At 38.9% G+C, this 21,362-nt stretch overlaps 1 protein-coding gene and 1 long non-coding RNA gene across 4 annotated transcripts in view; one reads left to right on the plus strand and one right to left on the minus strand.

Annotated features, from left to right (window-relative positions):
• LOC149231281 (haloacid dehalogenase-like hydrolase family protein) overlaps positions 1–21,362 on the minus strand; it is a 574,449-nt gene that overhangs the window by 36,649 nt on the left and 516,438 nt on the right. For all 3 annotated transcript variants that reach the window (XM_089379150.1, XM_089379151.1, XM_089379149.1), the window contains one exon: positions 18,340–18,376. In XM_089379150.1, the coding sequence (XP_089235276.1) occupies positions 18,340–18,376 (37 nt within the window). The remainder of the gene's footprint in view (positions 1–18,339; positions 18,377–21,362) is intronic.
• Positions 16,888–17,860, plus strand: LOC149231282 (uncharacterized). The gene is made up of 2 exons (XR_016247434.1): positions 16,888–17,461; positions 17,605–17,860. It is a non-coding gene; the product is annotated as an uncharacterized LOC149231282 (long non-coding RNA).

Here is a 21,362-nt window from a genome sequence, read left to right on the forward strand (position 1 = left end):
AGGAGAGGCCGCAGATTTTAAACACTGTTTTGATGATTGTTGGAGGGTTGTTACAGTAGTCTTTGGTGCCCTAACTAGTCATCGTGATGATAAAAACAAAATAGACTTGTTGCAACAGTTGAATTTGTATTGGGTCAAGGATATTGACTAGATTTGGATCAGTTTGTTATTGCATCTTGTTGGTTCTGTGTGGAGGACTTCCCGAGGAGGTGAAGAGTCCATCTTAGGAGCAAAACCGATAGTGAAGTATTGGGCATCTTTGGACTATTGGAGGGTAGTGTGTGGATATCCAAAGTAGCCCTAGACTAGCAGGCTTGAAGATAGATGAAGATTGGGTGAAGTTTGCAGTCTTATGAGTAGCTCTTTGATGGACGAAAGAGGCTACTAGAAGGCAGTTTGGAACTCGGGAATTAGGCCTACCCAGAGAGCAGATTGGATCAACCCATGTACATGCTACAAAAGTGACTTGTAGCAGTGTTAGGTGGAAACCCTCCTAGAGTCTCGATGTGTTGTCCTTTGAAGGACTAAGGGGCAGCTAGTGAGCAGTACAGGAGCGAAGGCTTGGCAGGACAAGATATGACATTGAAGCTGCACCGAAGTTTTTCATTGTATCTTGTATACCATATACTGTTGTATTATTCAAATTAGGTTTAATATAACGAAGATTGGGTTGTACATTATTGTACAATTTTGTTTAAAATTGTATATACTTGTGTACATGTAATTTACTTCTTTATATATTCCGCTGTGCAAAGTAGTTCTTGTTGAGATTCTTGGTTTGGTAGTGTCAAAGATTTTAAGATTCTAATCCAAACCCAAGATCATGGAAATTCAACATGGTATCAGAGCGTGTCTGAGCTACTTTGGAAGTAAGTAAATTAGAGTTGTGTGCAACGAAGTACAACGTGAGAGGGAGTTGGTCACATTGTAAGTGAAGGGCTCACGAAAATGTCGAAGTTGCAGGCATGTCTATTGTATGAGGACAGGTTGGAGGGATTGTCCAACTATAGTCCTTGGAATGAAAGGATCAAGTTGGTTTTGCAGGTCAACAGGATCTGGTTGTTCGCCGAGAAAGGGATCAAGAAGCAAACTGACCCTAAGGAGTTGGAAATATATGAAGATCTGGATGCAAGGGCGAGATTGATCATCCTAGATGGTGTGAAGGATGCCCTAATACCTCATTTGTCTAGGAAGAACAATGCATATGAGATGTGGATGGCTCTTCAGAATTTGTTCTAGAATAAGAACGAGAACCGAGTACTGATATTGGAGGATAAGTTGAAGTCCACCAAGATGATAAAGGATGAAAGCGTGACCTCGTATCTACGAGATTGTCTTGAGTCAAAGATGAACTTGCTGCCATTGGCATGACTATCTCAGATGGGATTTCCTTGAAAGAGTTCACCGAGGAATGGAAGCCCTTCATCAAAGGGATCGTTGCAAGGGAGAAGCTGCTAGATTAGGATAGGGATAGGTTGTGGGATGACTTCATTCAAGAAGAGTTGCGAGACGGGGATCTTCATCCAAAGAAGAAGTCTTTTGATGATGACGTGGCACTTGTAGCGCAAATGAAGGGTAAGCAAAAGAAGGACTTGAGTAAAGTCAAGTGTTTCAACTATGGCGAGATGGGTCATTATTCGTCGAGATGTCTGATGAAGAAGAAGGGAGATGATGAGAAGAGGAAAGGAAAGCAGGTTGTCGGTGTTGCCACTTCAGCTGAGATAGATGATCTCACTAGGAGATTGGAAGAGGAGGACTTTGCTATGATTTCTCATTTCTCGCAGGGTACTGTCAATGAGGATGGATGGTACGTGGATAGTGGTGCGACGAAGCATATGACAGGGTCATAGGAGGTTTTTGAGACTCTAGCTGAATGGGACTCAAAGTTGCACATGGTGTTGGGCAACAAGAGTCAGTTGGAGATCCGAGGATCAGGTGTTGTGCCATTCAGGATGGAGACAGGACGTGTGATGTGGGTCTAGGATGTACTGTTTGTACCAGGACTCAGATATAGCGTGATTTCTGTCTTGATGATTGAGAGAAAGGGGTTTGAGGTCTTCTTCCAAGATAGGAAGGCAAGACTTAGGCCTAGAAGCTCTAAATCCAATACGATTGTACTTGGAATTAGAGAGCATAGTCTCTACAGGTTGACGGACAAGCTTGTGGATCATGGAAAGAAGCAAGTGCAGGTTCCATAGAAGCAGGAGCAAGTACAGGTGCAAGTGCAGGCCTCAGAGGAGCAGGTACAGGTTCTCGAGAAGAAGGTACACCTTCCCAAGATTGTCCAGGTTCCAGAGACTCGGAGGGAGTCTAGTTAAAGAGGGAGCTGTAGGTTTAGAGGGAGACTCTGTAGTCCAAGAAGAGCGCGTGGTCAGTAGGGAGCATGGGTGCTCCCACAATTGCCAAGAAGCAATCATGGAGAGAGTAGAAGAACTTATAGGATAAGAAGAAGAAGCAGGGTGCTTCCAACAGTGACAACGACACTTCCGAGAAGGGCATAGTTCACCGTACAGGGATTGCTGCGATTGTGAGCACCAAGAGTTGGGCAAGTGTTGCGAGCAGTGATGATGATGACGAGATACTTCCTAGTCTTGGAAGTACCTCCCTCGCTAAGAGGGAGTGTTGATTTGTGTAGCTTGGGAGGTACTCCAAGCCCTAAGGTTTAGGGTTTGGAGGGAAAAGTGCCACAAGGGTCACTTGTGGGCTTGGAACCCAAGTATGGAGTTTTGCACCAAAATGTGTTTTGGGTATTTCCGAGAGCACATTTCTACATGTGATGGCAGAGATGACAGAGGGTGGAAAGGAGAATCCACGCTTTGAGAATTGTCGAATTCCAAGTTGTAGAAGTGGAGATATGAACTTTTGAAGGTTAATTAAGGAGTTTTCACATATGTGTCAAGGTCGGCTTGGTGTAAAGTTGACATATGACAATGGTTGAAGCCCCTAATTACAACGTTGGAGAAGCCCTTGTGTTGATATAAATACAAGGTGATTAGAAGGCTTAAAGGCATCCAAAATTGTGCAACACACACAACAGTAAGGGACTCGGTGGAGGCTAGGGAGCTCTGAATTAGCCGCAGCAAGAGGAGGACACTTATAGGAACATCGAACACAGAATAGGGACTATTTTAGGGTTGGTTCAGGGGTCCGAGAATTCCTAGAGGAGGCCGAGGGAGATCGCTGGTAGGCCAAGGCCTTAAGGAGCTACAACGCAGGTCTGTTAGGGCTATTTTGTGTGGGCTGAACCTTGATGAAGGGTGTCGTGAACCTACAGGAGTGTTGTGTGGTAGGCCGCAGGCCATACCACCACAACAAGGGGTAGTGTAGGCACATTTGAGGGTTGTCTTGTGCCCTATACCTTCAGTGAAGAGGAGAAGACCTATACAAGGAGAGGCCGCAGATTTTAAAGGTTGTTTTGATGACTGTTGGAGGGTTGTTACAATAGTGTTTGGTGCCCTAACCAGTCATCATGATGACAACAACAAAATAGACTTGTTGCAGCAGTTGAATTTGTGTTGGGTCAAGGATATTGACTAGATTTGGATCAATTTGTTTTTGCACCTTGTTGGTGCCGTGTGGAGGACTTTCCGAGGAGGTGAAGAGTCCATATTAGGAGCAAAACCGACAGTGAAGTATTGGGCGTCTTTGGACTGTTGGATGGCAGTGTGTGGATGTCCAAACTAGCCCTAGACTAGCAGTCTTGAAGTGACAAAGATAGCTGAAGATTGGGTGAAGTTTGCATCCTTATGAGTAGCTCTTTGATGGATGGAAGAGGCTACTAGAAGGCAATTTGGAGCTCAGGAATTAGGCCTACCCAAAGAGAAGATGGGATCAGCCCGTGTACATGCTACAAAAGTGACTTGTAGCAGTGTTAGGTGGCAGCCCTCCTAGAGTCTCAAAGTGTTGTCCTTTGAAGGACTAAGGGGCAGCTAATGAGTAGTATGGGAGCGAAGGACTGGCAAGATAAGCTACGACATTGAAGCTGCAACAAAGTTTGTCATTGTATCTTGTATACCATAGACTTGTATTATTCAGATTTGGTTTAATATAACGAAGATTGGGTCGTACATTATTGTACAATTTTGTTAAAAATTGTGTATACTTGTGTACATGTGATTTATTGCTTTATCTATTCCGCTGTGCAAAGTAGTTCTTGTTGAGATTCTTGGTTTGGTAGAGTCAGAGATTTTAAGATTCTAACCTAGACCCAAGACGTGGAAACTCAACACTTTTTGGCCTGCCTGCACTTCTTGGTCTGCCTGCACTTCCGAAATTCGAATTTCTTGTACTTTTGAAATTTCGACTTGCTTTTATATAGGTTTTTCTTCTCCTTAGTTAGGTCGACTTGTCCTTCTTTGAGGCTGACTTGGTGGAGGAGGCCTAGAAGACCTAAAATATGATAACATAATTTTTTCTCTTAACAAGAGAAGCCCAATAAGGGTCTTTTACATTATGACATGGACAAGGACACTTGACATAAATCCTAGAAGCCTGCAATGGAGGATATGACCTATAAATAATTGACCCAAGCATGAAACCCATGCTTTAATAAGTCAATTTCTCAATACATTTTTTTTCCTTCTTTTGATAGTTATATTACATCATGACTCAAATATAATTATGAAGACCAACACTAGTTAAGAGATGGATGTGGGTACAAAGAACTAAGGAATACTCACTTGTGTGCCCTAAACTCCTAACACTGTCATCCTTCTATTTTCAAAGACGAACAAGGGAGGGAGCTTAACTCAGGTCACCTCAAAGAACTTGATGAAAAACCTTGTTTAAAGAGAATAAAGAGACAAAAATACCAACAAAACTATGGTGAATACTTGATAGCCTTATCAGTCAACAAGAAACAAGATAGGAAAAGATAAATCACATTGAATAGCATGTATCATTAGAGTTTATCAATAATCATCCATGAAAATAAAACCATCCACATCATAAAGTCTCTCAAGAGAAGTCACTCAACTAGTGCTCCACAGTGAAGTAGAGAAAAAGAAAAGTATCCAAGAGAAGTGATCTCTCTCCCATATGCAATCATCCAAAAGAAGGCAAGTACTCCCCTATTTATACTAGGGCAACCAAGCACTTTACTTTTTAGGCTAATGATTCACTAAAAGCCCTAAAAATATAAAAGTCCATGATACAAGGTGGGTGGGTCTCAAGCCAACCCCCAAAAGTGCCTCTAAAATGAAGATGCAATGCTAAAACATGAAGAACATGCTCCAAAATGTCACATGTGTGAGTGCATATGGTGACATCATCTCCTTGAAGGGTTGTAAATGCTCCAAAGGTCATGTCTATCCCCAAAAAGTGCAATGCATAATCAAAAGTCACATCTCATTAAAAGGTCATGTCACATCATGCAAGGGACATGTCTCATCTCCAAATGATCCATCAAGTGTGACATACCATCAAATGTGCAACATCCTCCATGACCATGATGACATTATCAACTCCATTGCCTCTCCAAAGAGGTGCTCCATCATCATCATGTCCAATGTCATAATGCTAAGCCTCAATGTCATGCATAGTGTACAATGTCATCAAGCAACTTTGTGCCCTCTCCAAGTGAAACAAAAGCTCATCAATGCAATATCCTAGCTCCAAGGTGCACCATCCATGGTCCAATGTGTGAGGGAGTGTGTCTAGCATTGTGCCAAGTCATCACACCATCCAAGGTTCATCATCAAGGCTTAAATTATCATTGTCAAGTTAAGGGGCATGTGACATCATCAAACACGGTTCAAGGAATTGTTAATGATTCAATTAGTAGGGTTGCTAAGGCCCTAGTGACCTACTAGATGGGCACACACAAGGTAGGAAGCCATTGTCACCTTGGTCCAAGCCCCCACTATTTAGATCCAACGACCTCCTAAATGGTTAAGGGAGGAGTACCAATTAAAGCCCCAAACAATCCCAAACAAGATCAATGCCTTAGATGGGGTCACTTGAAGTGGAGGTGTTAATCTTCGAGCACTGTTTAGTTGGTTTTTAATATCACTGTAAAATAGAAAACTCAATAGGTGGTTTAGAAGTACCAAAATATATAAAATATTTTGACCAAATATGTAATTGTATTTCAATTTGGACCACTGGTTAGAGACTTATGGATCAAAATATCTTGTTTCCCTATAAAATCAGATTGTAAAGTTTGCATAGAAATGGGGAAAACAACCTATTAACCCCAAATCAACAACCCTACAAGTGTCTAAGCACTTCTAGATTTTATATCAAAGGGAAGAGAGACTTGAGGATCAAACTGGAAGCTTATGAAGCCTCTCCTCAACCTATGACAGTTGAAAAGGTCAATTTCTAGGAAGTTGGAAATTGTTTTTTCAGGAATTTGGTTGAAACCCTCTTGGGAAAAAGGGCCCAAGAATTTCCATATCTAAATCTTAATTCTAATGTGGCTGGAAATGAAATAAATTCAACTCTAGATTGTGAAATAAATGATATTAAGCAAGATAGAGTCAAAGGAGGGATTTTTGATGTGTAACTTAGTTGGAAAAGTGCTCAAACCCCTGCCTTTGTTGCAGATCATGTATGCTATAGCCAATATATCCTTGGATCCACAAAATAATTCAACTAGATACAAGCATTAAATGTGCAAATAATATTTATTGTACCTATCCTTGGTTAGTTTAGCAGTTTCATTCAATTTCCCCAAGGAAATGCTTGCTGACAAGATAAATGAATGAATAAACTAGAAAACAATTAAATCTTTAACTAATTCTTAAAATAAAAGGTTTAAAGTTTTCATAGAAAAATGGTTGTGGAGTTTACACTTGTGCCCAACTTACCTTAGCCTTGCAGGAGTGTGAAATCAATGCCTTATTAAGTCAATCTAGTTTGATAAATCAAGTGAGTGGGTTTGGTCTCAAAGAAGTCACCCCCACTATTAACTTAATACCCTTAACAAGATTTGAACCCAGCTAGAAGCAACTCCTTCAATGTGGCATCTCCGATCTTCAGATCATGTCTAAAGATGAATACAAAATCCTGCATGATTTGAAGCTCCCCTTTAGAATGGTCCAATCACATAGATGGATCCACCTGAAAAACAAAAAGGCCAAGTGGGGTTGACCCCTAATCTGCCCCTTCCACATGACTTTGTTGCCCCTCAATTGCATGATATGTTAACCTTTGTGTAATTTTACTAATTATTAAGTTTATTAGATTAAACCCCAATAATATATGATCAAGAAAAAAAAAAGTGAAGATAAAAACCAATCCACATAATCTATATAGAAATTATAGAAAATGGTTTACAAAAGTGAGCTCTTTATTATTTGATGGCACAAATCTCATATGACAACAACAACAATACAATGAGGGGAGGCTAGCTTTTTATAGAATTTTATAGAATAATTAGCAAAAGCTAGATAATGGCTAGTTTTGACAACTCCTCAAAATGGTAATTTACTCGTTATCCACAAGTTAGAGACTTAATTATTTTTTTCATAGAATTTTACAATGCAATTTTTTAATTACCCACTAAGGGGTCAACTTGAACAAACTTATTCAATTAGGGCCAGGATCTTCTTTGCTAATGGCCTAGTATGGTCAATAGTAAAAAATAGTAGACTTAGTTGGCTCAATGATCCACTAGTTTTCCTTGGAGGGAATTCGACTTGGTCATTTGGAAGAATAATTTGTCTCCTAATGGTTACTTCATTGGTCTATTGCCCAACTATTTGGTCCACAAGGTCTCCAACAACTAGTTAGACCTTCTAACGTTTATTCGACTTGTCCAATGACTAGTTTGAATAGACTTTTTCTTTTACTAACTCGAACTTGACAACCTTTTTCTAGTTCTACAATGCTTTAATGAATTTTACAATTTTGCCACCTTGTTTTGCTATAACTTGGCTTGATTTTATTTGGGTCTTGCTTCCTTTAACCAAATTATGCCTTGCGTTTCCACATCATCACTGTTTTCCACATCATCATGCTCTTTGTTGGATCTCTAACACCCTTGGGAATTTGGAGAAACCAAGGCATGGAGGTTTTGTTCCTCTAACTATGTAGACCAATTTTGACATATTACATGTCAAATTTTTACAAAATCTGCCCCTGTTATGCGACCTGGAAACTTGTCATGCAACATCATCATGCCCAAGTGGGTGATCTCTAATGGCCTTGAGGATTTGGAAAATCTGAAACATGGGTTTTGTTCCTTTGAATGAGTAGAGTAGTTTTGACGTAATGAATGCAACATTCTGCCCCATTCTCTTCCTGTTCTGCCACCTGGAAACCTATTTGACCTATTGACCAAGTTTGACAAGTTGTAACTAGCCACTACCACCTATGATTGGAAAACTTGAACATGGCATCGACTCCTCTCGTGAAATTGAACAATCTGAGAGCAAGTTGACTTTTTGACCACTAGGACCACTTTGCATTAGAAATCACATATTGCCTTGGGAAACATGAAAGTTGTCATAAATAAGACTACCATGCATGAAATTTGTCTGACGAACATTATACTAAAGCCAAGGCCACCTATAGCCTCTACAGACCATAAGCATGTGGTAAACACATAGGTGCACTTTGACCCGAGTTGGTTTGGCTTGTACGTTAGTGATCACCCCTACAAAAATAAGCTCCCATAAAACCATGAGTCCTCAAGTAAGCTCACCTAAGGCTCTCCAACTCTATATAGGATGAGAGGAACCCAAAGTGAACTACGAGGGACCAACCATGGTCCAACCAAGACAACAAGATATTTAAATGATGATAACAAGGCATAGGCTTGTGATACCTAATACAAAACCTCACATGGTTGTTACCATGCTTTGACTTGTGATCTTGGGCTTACAATGATGGTGATAAATATTATGAGATTTTATATACCCTTGCTGACATGAGGGGTAACAGTTGGCTTTGACTGTGGGACACATGCTCTACCCGAGAGGATATGTGGACCTCAGAATCTTCCACTTGTTACCTAAAACGCTCAACACTATCATATCAAATATAGGGAGAGAGCCATACTGAAGTCCTCTCCCTTCATAGCATAGCAATTAGTCAAAATTTAAGTCACATGACACGAGGACACAAGACACGGAGGACACGTTTTATATATATTTAATAAATAAATATATATATATATATTATATATATACCGAAATATAGTTTTTTATCCATATTAAATTGCAGGTTGCAGCTTATCTAATCAAATTAAATTATAATTACTTCTCAAAATTCATAGTTCACTTTAAAAAAATAAATAGAATCAAAATTTACAACTTACAAGCACATAAGAAACTAAGTAGTAAGTACTTACTACTAATTATAAATTTAGAACTTAGATATTAAAACCATAAAATGCAGATTTTCCATTAAGTCATCAAAATCAAAATGTATCACTGTTCAGTGTTTACAATGTACATAGATAGATCATAGACTATAGTAGATACTGACTCCTGAGAGAATGCCAATGGAAAATACAAAAGAGTAGATACTAGATACAAAATAAGTAGGAATATCATAGCTCGGTACTGGTCCATGAGTCATGACTCATCACTCTATCAATAGTCCATGTCCTCTATGTCATAGTCACCATCACTGCCACTGCCATCTGACTGTACTCCATCCTCCTCCTCTATGCCCAATCCAGGATCTGTTGCTGTGGAGGATGACCCCTCAAGATGCTGTGTCTCATCATCAAAAGTCACTGGCTCTAGCACTGGGTCATTAAGATCCATGTTGGCTAATGCCAACTCAATACTGTCGTCCAAGCCCATATCATCAGGAAACACATCCCACATCTTTGTTTTTCCCTTCAACCACTCCTGTCTCTGCCTGTAAATAAGACGAAGGTTGGTGTGCACATACACCATTGTCTCCGCCCTGGATTGCTCAAGCCTGCTCTTTTTCAAACTATATAGATTCACGTAAGTGCTCCAATTCCTCTCACAACAAGAAGATGAAGTAATTTGAGAGAGGACCCTCAAGGCTAACTGTTGTAGAATAGGACATGCTGCCCCATGAGTTGCCCACCATGCATAGGCACTTTTGACCCCCCTATCTCCAAGTACATCATATGCCCCAAATCTCCTGGTGCTAGTGGAGAACTCTACAAAGCCTTCCTCCACCTCAAGAAAAGATGTGTTATCCTGAAACATCCTTCTGAATGCTATCTTCCTCCCCTGTGAAATCTCTCCATCCATGTGAGGAGGGTATCTGTGTGAGGTCCCACCATGGAGCCACTCTTGACTGTAGTACTTGGGATTCAAAGAGTGAGCTAAGCAATGCAAAGGTGTGCAATTCTTATCCCACCTAGAGATAAGAATATCCTGTATGGTGGACCATAAGCTCTCTGCTGATGTCTCATATGCAGGGCACTCATTCTCCATAACAATAGTCTTCACAGACTCAATCATGGAATCCCAACCCTCATAAACCTCTCCTAAGATGGGCTGGTCCGTGTCTGCAAACCGCAAGAAAGAAATGATAGGGTTCATGATCTTTATGGTAAGATCTACCCTTTCCCACCAACCATCATCTAACACTATGTCCTTTACCTTTTTTGAAGCTGTTTGATCCGTCTTTCTCCAAAAAGACCAAAGATCTGAAATAACCATGGCCCCAAGAGCGGCCTTCACCTCCTTCAACCTCTTAAGCATGATGAACGAGGAAGCAAACCGAGTATCTGCAATCTTCAACAAGGATAGATGTGTGTACTCTTTATATATTGTGAGGGCATTGGTATGGTTTTGCACAAAATTTCGGATATGGCGTGCATCCTCAATAAGATTGCCAATCCATGTCACATCTGAAGCAATAGATTTGAGTGCCAAATTCAAAGAGTGAACAATGCATGGTGTCCAAAATATTTGTGGATATTTAGTTTCCACAATCAAGCTAGCTGCTTTGCAAACAGGTGCATTATCTATGATAATTTGCACACAACTTTCAATGCCTACTTCTTCAATAACTTTAATAAACAGCTCACCCATATATTGTGCATCCTTGTATTGTCCAAGAGCATCAATTGCTTTCAAGAAAACCGGTCCATTTTGAGAATATACCATGAAATTGATGAGAGGATGGCATGCTGTATCTGTCCATCCATCAGAGACAATACTGACACCAGATGAGATCCATGATGATTTAATAGGTTGTAGAATTTTATCCACCTCCTTCCTTGCCTTCACCAACAATGTGGTTCTAAGTTTTTCTGAACTTGGAGGCACATACCCAATTGGAGCCCTATCAACTAGAGCTCGACACATCTCAATAAACATAGGAGACCGTGCAACATTAAAAGAAATGAAGTTGAGATAGAAAAAGAATGCCAATGTAAGATCAACCTCATCTCGCTGCTCACGCTGAAAAATCTTGTCCATTGGACCACTATAAGTTTGGGCTGCCCTCTTTTTTGTTGGCTGAATTTCTTTTCTCCCAAATCTACTAATATTAGAATTCCTCAAGAATGGAAGAGGATCTTCATTTTTACTAGTTTTCCTGCTTGCTGCCACCACATTCACAGAGCCAGCTGCATCCTCCCTTGCCAAATCCATTCTTTCGTCCTGACTGATAGTTTTGCATGCTCCAATTCCACAAGGAAGGCCCAACAAATGGCCCCTAACTCGACAGTAAGTGCTCCTAAATTCACCCTTGCAGAAATTACAAGACCAATGCACATTCCCTCCCGGACCAGTCTTTGGCACATGCTTCTTGGTTACACACTTCCAGAGAGGGTATTTTTTTAGCTGTGCTTGTTGTCTTGCTGCAGCAGCATCATATGTTAATGTTGGCTGAGAAACACCTACAGCTTCACTTGAAGCACTTGGGGCACTATGACCAACAGAAGGTGAAACAGAAACTGAAACACTTGGAGTTGGAGGGCGGGGACCACGAAAAGCACTGCCCTTCCTTTGACCTCTGCCGGCTGCCTTGGATGATTGAGCCATTAATGTGAGAACTGTTATAAATTCCACACACCTTCACCTACAAAAAAAACAATTAAAGTCACAATTAAAGTCTTGTTGTTTCTTACTGTCTGTAAATTGTCAATTTGTCACAAACCGCAATAATTATGAATTTGACACTCCTTTACACAGGTAAGAGGATGACTATTTACTATTTAGTATTGAAATTTGACAGTTTATAAAATTATATCAGTGTGCACTGTGTAGTGGTTATAGTTTGCATCAGGCCCGAAGTCATCCTGAGGCCCTACAATACCCCTGAGATAACTGCGGGAGGGTTTCATGAGCCCACTGTTTCACTCTGTGACCAGATCTGAAATTTCTTGAGGAAGTTGTGCCACTGTAACAGAGATTTGGGAGGGTTTCTGAGGCTCCACAGGAAAGTTATTTTTACTCTGTAACAAGTCCGCAGTCACTAAGGAGACTCCTGCATCTGAACATAACTCGGAAAGGGCTCCCTGAGGCAGAATGAAGGCAAGAATTGAGCTCACAATGTGACAGGGTTCAGATCACTTACTGCTTTAGCTTGATTATCATCCTGTAACAGAATTCAGAGGAGTTTTCTGAGGGAGGTCGGAGGCAGATCCTGAGGCTATTCAGGTATCACTTCTGGTCAAGGAATTTGTTCAAAGTCTGCAGACAAATAGACAAAGAGGCAGATCCTGAGGCTATTCAGGTATCTCTCCCCAAATATATAAATTAACAGACAAATAAATGCACAACAAAAAGAACTGTGAGTTTAGAAGGTTTAAAAAGCACAAAGATGTTTGTATAGATTCAAACTTTCATTCAGTTCTCTCATTGATAAGGTTAACTGTCAAATACAGGCCATGTCCAAAGAGTGTCTGTATCACACCATAGACATCATTATCTGCAAAATTCCCTACACAAGGTGCTGGATAACTCAGTAGGTTATGCAATGGCCACTTCCAATATTTTCTCTAGGAAAATGTGCCTCCTCACAGCCACTAATTTCATGCATATTTTACTCGTAAAAACAGTAGGTTTTAATCCATGCAAAAAACAGTGTCCAAGTTGTAAGGGGTGTGCAATGGGCATCAAAGTTCAAGCCCATATTTTTGAGAATATTTTGCCAATATGCATAACAGAATTCAATTAACCCATCATATTTTAGAACATGTTTAAGTCACCGATTTATTGTTAGCACCCTTCTGTTTTAACATGAGAGCACACAAATGCCACTAAGCACAGAAACTGTGCATAACCTTACAGAAGACTGAAGAGTGGAAAATTGGAAATCCACGAGTCAGCAAAGGCATGAGATTGCCTGCGGCAACTACTTTTGGCTCCATTGTTATCACTAGAACCAACCAGATTCAGCTTGCAACTACAGTAATTTAAGAGACTGCACCACTATTTTACTCTTGCATTCTACTATCTATTCAAGTTAAGGTCATTACCCTTAGGTTCATTTATCTTAAAACAGAGGTCTTCAACTTACAAATGTCAGTGTCTTCTGAGCACCCAGCAAGTCTACCCACCTTGGCTAAAAATCGAACCAAGCTTGGGTAGTAGCATTCCAGAGCCTTAGTGAGGTAGGCTGGAAGTTCTCAGAAGTCAAAAGGTCAACAGAGAAAATGCCAAGGACTGATATATAAGTTTATAACGCTTACTGGTTTAACGCTCCACACGACAGAACACTCCCGCAGCTCGCTCCACACGACAAAACACTCCCGCAGCTCGCTCCACACGACAGAACACTCCTGCAGCTCGCTCCACACGACAGAACACTCCAGACAACCGATAATAGGCTGGAATAGACCGACGATTACGTTATAACTTATAAACCACGCTTTTTTTAATACGTATTCAAAAATCGAAATACGTTAGGGCAACGTATTTTATGCACCAAATACTCGTATTCCAAATGTATGACACGACTCGAAAACGTCGAATACACGTATTCCAAATGTATGACATGACTCGAAAACGTAGAATACGTATTCTATTTTTATGACACGTTAAAAAACGTATTGGACACGTATTAGGGCCGTTTTCGTGTCCAATACGTAAAATACGGGACACGGGACCCTAGGTGACGTGTCCTGTGACTCTGGTCAAAATGAAATGTCAACTAATCTAGGAAATGAAATACCATGCATAAATAAAAGTGACAAGGCATAGAATATAAAGCTATATTAAAACACGTAAACAACTTCACATCAATGAAATACAATCATACAAGCAAAAATTACACAAACTAAAGAAAATTCAATAAATGAAAACAAAACATCTAAACTAATCTAATGCTCATGCCTAAAGAGCATATTCATGCTATTCTAATCTGTTTAAATGAAGTAAATGTGAAAATTTCTCCTAATTATTTTCCACAATAAGTTATTTACAAAACCCTTCAGTAAACATCAAAGTAAATTCTATTGCAGATGTCACATAATAGCATAGAGAAAAGAACAGTGAAATACAAGCACAAGAATCAATCACATCAACGTAGTTATTTTTGGACAATAGTCCCCGGAAAAACCCAATGCGGGAAAACCAGTGCAACAGATGAGGGTTTATTTATTATTCTTCAACAACAATCTCTTTACAAGGAATGATTTTTCAGAACATAGAGAAACCTTTAAGAAAGCACCTGAGATAATTTTACTTTTCCCTTTGGAGAAATTCTGACACCCCAAAGACCCTCCAACGTTCACTGCGTCACCTCTGCACTAAGTTGCACGAAACGCCGAAACGTTTCGAAGTTTCCGAAACGGGTACGTTTAGAAACGTCACCTCCCAAAAATGGAAACGTGGGCCGAAACGTCAGCGGAAACGTCATATATGTATATCTAAAAATATATATATAAAGAAATAAGTGAATAACACATTATCTTGCCAGAAAAAAGGGAATAAGACCCATATATGACAATTTAAAAGGAAAAAGAAGTCTATATTAACTCTAATATATGATTACATGATGGTCGAGTTTCCGCCAAGTTTCGGAGTTTTGGGTACGGGTACGACCCGAAACGCCGGGTTCTTTGAAGTTTCGTGCAACATAGCCTCTGCATCATCTCTGCGTGAGGACTAGGTGAGGATTGCGTCCCTTTGCTACGTTGCCTCTCAGAGTTGTCCCTTTGATGCACTGCGTCACCTCCTCCTCAGTCTCTGAATGATGCTGATGCCCTCCTGTTCCTTCACCCTGCAACTCTCCCTCTGAAATCAAACTCTTATTCCTTGAGAATCAATTTCCCTCGGGTTACTGAGTATTTGCCCGGTGTGTCTCGAAATGACTCTCAAGTCTTCATTTATACTTTTCCCGTTGAGATATCAACAACCGTGATCTAATCTCTAATCAATGGCTAAGATTAAATTAGACTTGATCCTCGTCTCTTAGAGGCTTCTCACCCATATTTTCATTAATACCCATTAATATTTTAATTTTCCTAAGTTTAGACTTAGGAACTCCATTAAAAATATTAATTATCTTAATAAAATAAAATCCGAGTGGAATTTCACCAAACGATTTATGAGTCTTGGAGATCTCATGTGTTCTAACCCCTCCACAAAATTTCAGAGCTAGAGCACATCCAATGCTACCCAAAAATTAACAGTAAAACATGTTAGGTGAAATCACATAACCAATGCAACCAACAGATGAATTTATCATTACTATTGATTTTACCTTTATGTTTGGTTGCTAACCAAAACAGTGAAACATCAAATCTACAGAAGGCATAAAGAGTTCAAGAGAGTTGAAGTTGTGATATCCCTAGTTTGGGGAAGGGATCTCACATTTGGCTAATGAGTGCTTCAACTAACCCTAAGGGCTCACATGCAAGAGAAGTTGGAATAAGATTATATATAAAAGAAAGTATTACAAAAGAGAAATCCTAATGAACCTTTTGGTTGATATATATACACTTCTTAGTTTTTTGGCCATTCCTTAGGGAGGGGACGCCATAAGAGCTCCCCCATAGGACTATTAATAGTAATGTACACCTAAGTCCCATTGACCTATCTTTTGATCACAAATGGACTCTTTCCTTTCTATCTAAGCAAAGCTTAATCACCCAAGTACTAGGTGTCCTTTGGGCATCTCCACAAACAACTTAAAGATGCCCCTTAGCCTATCTAACAATGTATCTACAAACTCTCTACCTAAATATAAATGGCATTGGAAATTTTTATAACAAAGTATCCACAAACTCTCTACCTAAATATAAATGGCATTGGAAATTATTTACATTTCTCAAATTTCAATTATTTTTTTATACTATTAATGTTAATGAAAACACATTCCACTTAAATATAAATGGTATTGGAAATTTTTATAACAAAGTATCTACAAACTCCCTGGCTAGACATAAATCCTAAATATAAATGGCATTGGAAACTTTTTATTTTTCTCAAATTTTACTTTTTTATACGATCTATGTTAAATGAAAAGACATTCCAAAAAAAGAAAATGTGCTTCCCATATTCCTGAAAAGCATTGTCTACCGATGCTACAAATTTGCTCGAATGACAGTTTCCTTGCTGGAATCCGGTAAAAAAAAAATTCAAAAAATCAGAATGCTGAAGTGTTCTAAGTGTTATTTTGATGGTGGAAATGGATTCAGCACTATCAAGAACCCCTGTGGCATACAAAATCCTGAAGTTTGACAGTTGTAATCCAAATTTTTAAAAAATTCTGCCAAATTTTATCATAATCTTGCCAAAATTTCCATTATTTTTCGCGCTAATTTATAAATCTTTTAAACTACACTATTCATGAAATGAAAGTACTAGGAAAAAAAATATTTCCAACATTACCTTTTTTGGGGAACGTCCTGAATAGTAGTAAAAAAAAATTTCCAACATCACCTTTTCAGGGCAACACAGGGAAACGCACACATGGCCCTTAAAAATGGCATTCCACTCCCCCTTGGTCCAAACTTAAAAAAAAAATAAAAAATAAAATGGCATTCCACTCCCCTTCGTCCAAACTTGAAAAAGAAAAATTAAAACGGGAGAATGTTTCCCTTAAATATGACATTCCCACTCCTCCTTTGCCCAAACTTGTAAAAGGAAAATTGAAAGGCCACTGTCTGAGTTTTCTGTTCAGCTCACTCCTTTGCCCAAACTTGTAAAAAGAAAATTAAAAGGCCACCGTCTGAGTTTTCTGTTTAGCTCGCGATTTCTCTTATGGACACCTGTCGGAGGATGCTACCCACCATTCCGTTCACGATTTGTTGTCTTTGCTAGCCATGAGAGGGGTCGATAATGCCTGTCTTGAAGGGTCGACCGTGAGAAAAGTCGAGTTTGTCTGCCGTGAGGGGTTGAGATTACATACCATGAGGGGTCGAGCCAACCTGCGGTGTGGAGGGTTCGAGCCTGCATGCTTGATTGCTATGTTGGAGGGTTCAAAGTGTGTGACGGCCGGACTGCGCGACTACAGCCCGGGGGTAAGGAAGGTTTGTAACATTTTTATGGAAGCCATTTCTGTGTAAGCCATTGATGGCCATTACTGAGGAGCGTGAACTGTAGACAGCCACAAGTGTTGGCCAATGGTAATTGCTTTGTGAGGAGTCAAGACTCATGAGGGCTGCTCGAGCTGTCTGATTATAAAATTTCAACGATTTCGTATTAGATTATAAAATTGTAGTGAATTACGATTTTCATGGATTCTAATATAAATTTTGTAGTATGGCAGGGTTCCCTATGTTAAAGACCCCAATCAGCGTTCCGTAAAGTTTGGGATACTTCTAGATATGCTGCTCCTGCGTTTCCCCACTCCATCTCTACGTCTTAGAAACTAGAAATTTAGTGGAACATTGATATTTTCAATATTTCTCCACGTTATATTTTACTCTTCAAGAAAGTGATCTTTCAAACCCTATGTTTTTCCACTTTCGAAAATAATTATATTTTACTCTGGAGTAAATGATCTTTTACAAGTGGATATGTTATTTCACAAGCTGAAGTATGATCATCTTTTTCTTTGTAATCCACAATATTGAAGAGCATTATACAATGTTAGCATCCTTGAAAACTCAAGATTCTCTCTCTCCATAGTGTTGTGCTTTTTAACGAGATTGTTTTCTCTTGTGGTCGTTGTTCGCTTGAAAACAGCGCCATTGCAATGCAACTTCTTACCATGTTGACTGCCTATGATATATATCTTAAAATTTGAATATAACTCCATGTTTTGCTTTAAATTTCTTATGTAGATGTATTTCAACATTGCTTTGGTAAAATTTGAATATAACTTCATGCTTTGCTTTAAATTTCTTATGTAGATGTATTTCAACATTGCTTTGGTTTGTTTTATCTATAGGGATGTAACTAATACTTCTTTAGACCAGAAGACTAGTTTTATCAATATTCCAAAAGGTAAAAGTAACATTACTAGAATAAACCGCAAAAAAAATAAACATTGTTATCTTACCTTTCCCTCCTTCAGTGATTCCAGCCGGCTCTGAAAGCTGCACAGATGTCAAACAAGCACTTAAAACCCTTCCAAATAAAAATGAAAAATGGACAAAAATTGGGCCTGAGTTGGCCTTATAATAAAGATGTTACATCAACAAGTACTTCAACCGACTTTTAGTCATATAAGAAACAAATATTTAAGGGATGGACCTTAGAAAATGCCAAATATAAAAATCAATCTTGACTTTGATCAAAGTCTTTAACCAGTGAATTCTGATCTGCTACCAAATACTCGCTAATTATGCTACAAATACTTTGTTAAAATATTAAGAAATTTAACACCTATGATCTTGAATAAGAACCTTTTAAAATAAATAAGATTTTTTTGAATCTTCGTGGGAATCAAACTTGGCCTTACGTTGACAAGAATTTTGATCTGCGTTAAAAGGCCAACGATGTGTAGTCTGGTCTTTGTTCCTTGGACATTGTTCTATCAACTGTCCAGACATGGAGCTAACCGAGGCTCTCAGGGGGGTGATACTATCCTCTTCATTAATTCATCGCACAAATATGTTGGCAGATAAAGAAAAGAAGAAACAGATTGCACTCCAATCATACGTCACATCGAATACAAAGTGATAATACTGCAAAAAGAATTAGGCATGGGAGAGACTTCCGCTATTGTTGTATCAACACATTGCAAGATTTTCTCAGACGATATTACATACACAATCCGTAAGACTATGCTGTGTCCTCACTCCAACAGAAGTTCGGTATCAAAATAACAGCAACTCGACATCTCATTTCCTATTACAAACATTATAATATACATCCTTTCATGACAATTAGATAGTTGATAGCTACATACAAAGAACCTGGCCATAGTTGACTAATTTCTAGATCTCAAGTTTACATCTACTTCGAGTTCAAGTTGCAAGGGTCTTGTCACTGCATTTACGTTGCAATCCCCGTCGCAACATTCCTTGTTGCAATGCTCTTTGTCAGAAATTCACGATCCGAAAACACAGCTAATTTTTCTTCCAATACCTTCAACCTAGAACTTGCTTACCTTCACCAAATTAGCTACCTATGGTTGCTTAGTCATGCAACTAGATTCAACAAGGGTTGGTTAGAATCTTTTCGTATTAAAATTAGAGAAAAGAAGCAATGTTTTCATGCAAATGTGAGAATGTGACTAGGGAAACCACTCTGTTGTAGAGTGGATACTTTATAAAGTTCATATTCTGTACTTCAGAGTTTTTGTTTAGGAGAACTTTATTATAAAGTCACCTGATAATGTATCAAAGTTATGATATAAAGTCGCAATTTTTTTTATTATTGTTTTGAAAAATGTTGAATATACTGACAACGAATATGATAATAAATAATACATGTATGATTTTAGCTAAAAGACAATAGAAAAGATTTTGGGTCAAATTACGCCTCCACTGAATAAGCTGTTATTTGTAAAAATTTGCTTTTAATTTTAAATTGCATATTAATTTTAAAGAGGAGATAGAGAACAAGGAACCATTAAAAACATTGTCACAGCAGTCTCAACGAAGTATACAAAGTAATTAATTCTGGTGTAATGCCAAGCACCTCTAAGGTGTAAAGGGCCAATGGAGTCAACATCCTTTCCAAAAATTCTTACTAGGAAAGAGAGGATGCCAAGTGTCCCATACAAGGTGCCAACATTGCCAAGTACACTGCAGGTCCAAAAAATGTGGCAAATAGTTTAAATCTCTCCCCAATCTCAACATGCCGCATTTGTAATCTCGTCTGAGACAACTGTTCCTCGAAGTAAAAACCCTTGTATATTAGTAACCATGCAAAAACCCTCAACATGTAGGAGAGTTTGGAAAACCACATTATGTGAAGATGGCACGCCCACTTAGCTACTTCATTTGCGAGACACCATTTATTCAAAGTGTCTTGAAAGCATTGCAATATACAACGACGTTTGCACAATATTCTAGGCTTGTAAACCCAAATGGGTTTACCATATCACCACAACCAATCCCATTGAATGAGCTGCAAATTGTGAATATATAGCCTATATAGCTTATAAGATAGGATGAATTGCTGAGTTTCTAAATGGCTGAATGGTCAAAGTGCAGTATTCCGAATTCACATGAGAGAATGAATGGCTGAACTTCTAAATGGCTGAATGGTCGAAGTGCAGTATTCCAAGTTCACATGAGAGACTGATTTAGAATGGATAATTATATAATTTGTTATTTATTTTAGTACTTTATGGGCGGGAAAAACTGGAATTATTGGCTTGTCGAGCCTATTAGCACTTCAAATTAGGGGCAACTCGAAGATATTTTTCTCTTGTGATTCTTATCACATACAATAGTTCTGCAAATGGGATCCATAGTTCTCCTCTAACAGTTGACTGATCATGCTTCCCATGTCTTGCCTAGCTCACTCAAATTGATGATTATGGAGCTTGACATATATGAGGTACATTATTTCCTTGCTTCATATTGAGTGTTAATGCCTTATGTACTTGTCATGAAAGTGGTGATCATTGGTTGAGTCAGATTATGGATCATGATGTTACAAATTTGTGCCTTTTCCCCTTTTTCACCTTTGTCGTCATCACCGTCTTCTTGATAAGTGTTCACTGTTGGTTGAGTTGTACTACTGGGGGACTTTAAAGGGGCAGCATAGCCATATCCCAATCTATACTTAACATTTTCTATCTTTCCTAATTTTCGTTGACCCTCTCATGGTTGGTTGTCATATGTCACAAAAAGGTTCATGCTTGATAGTTCCATGAGAAGGAGCTATAAGCTTGAGATTGATGTAGCTAAATTAAAAAAAAAAGGAAGAAAGAGAAAGATATCAAAGTCAAAATGCAAAACAAATTAATGAGATATAAAGGAAAAGTCAAAAGCCAAACCAAAGCATGAGCAATGCCCCGTCAATATGAGGCCATTACTCTAAGTCTTATGCAATGAAGCACGTGCCTAAAAGGGACTCAATGAAATTATCTCAAGTCCCAAGTGATGGAATGCATATACATAAAAA

The sequence above is a fragment of the Pinus tabuliformis genome, chromosome J (genome assembly GCF_031772625.1).
Source record: "Pinus tabuliformis cultivar Carrire ecotype Pingquan chromosome J, CPIR1, whole genome shotgun sequence".
NCBI classification, from domain to species: domain Eukaryota; kingdom Viridiplantae; phylum Streptophyta; class Pinopsida; order Pinales; family Pinaceae; genus Pinus; species Pinus tabuliformis.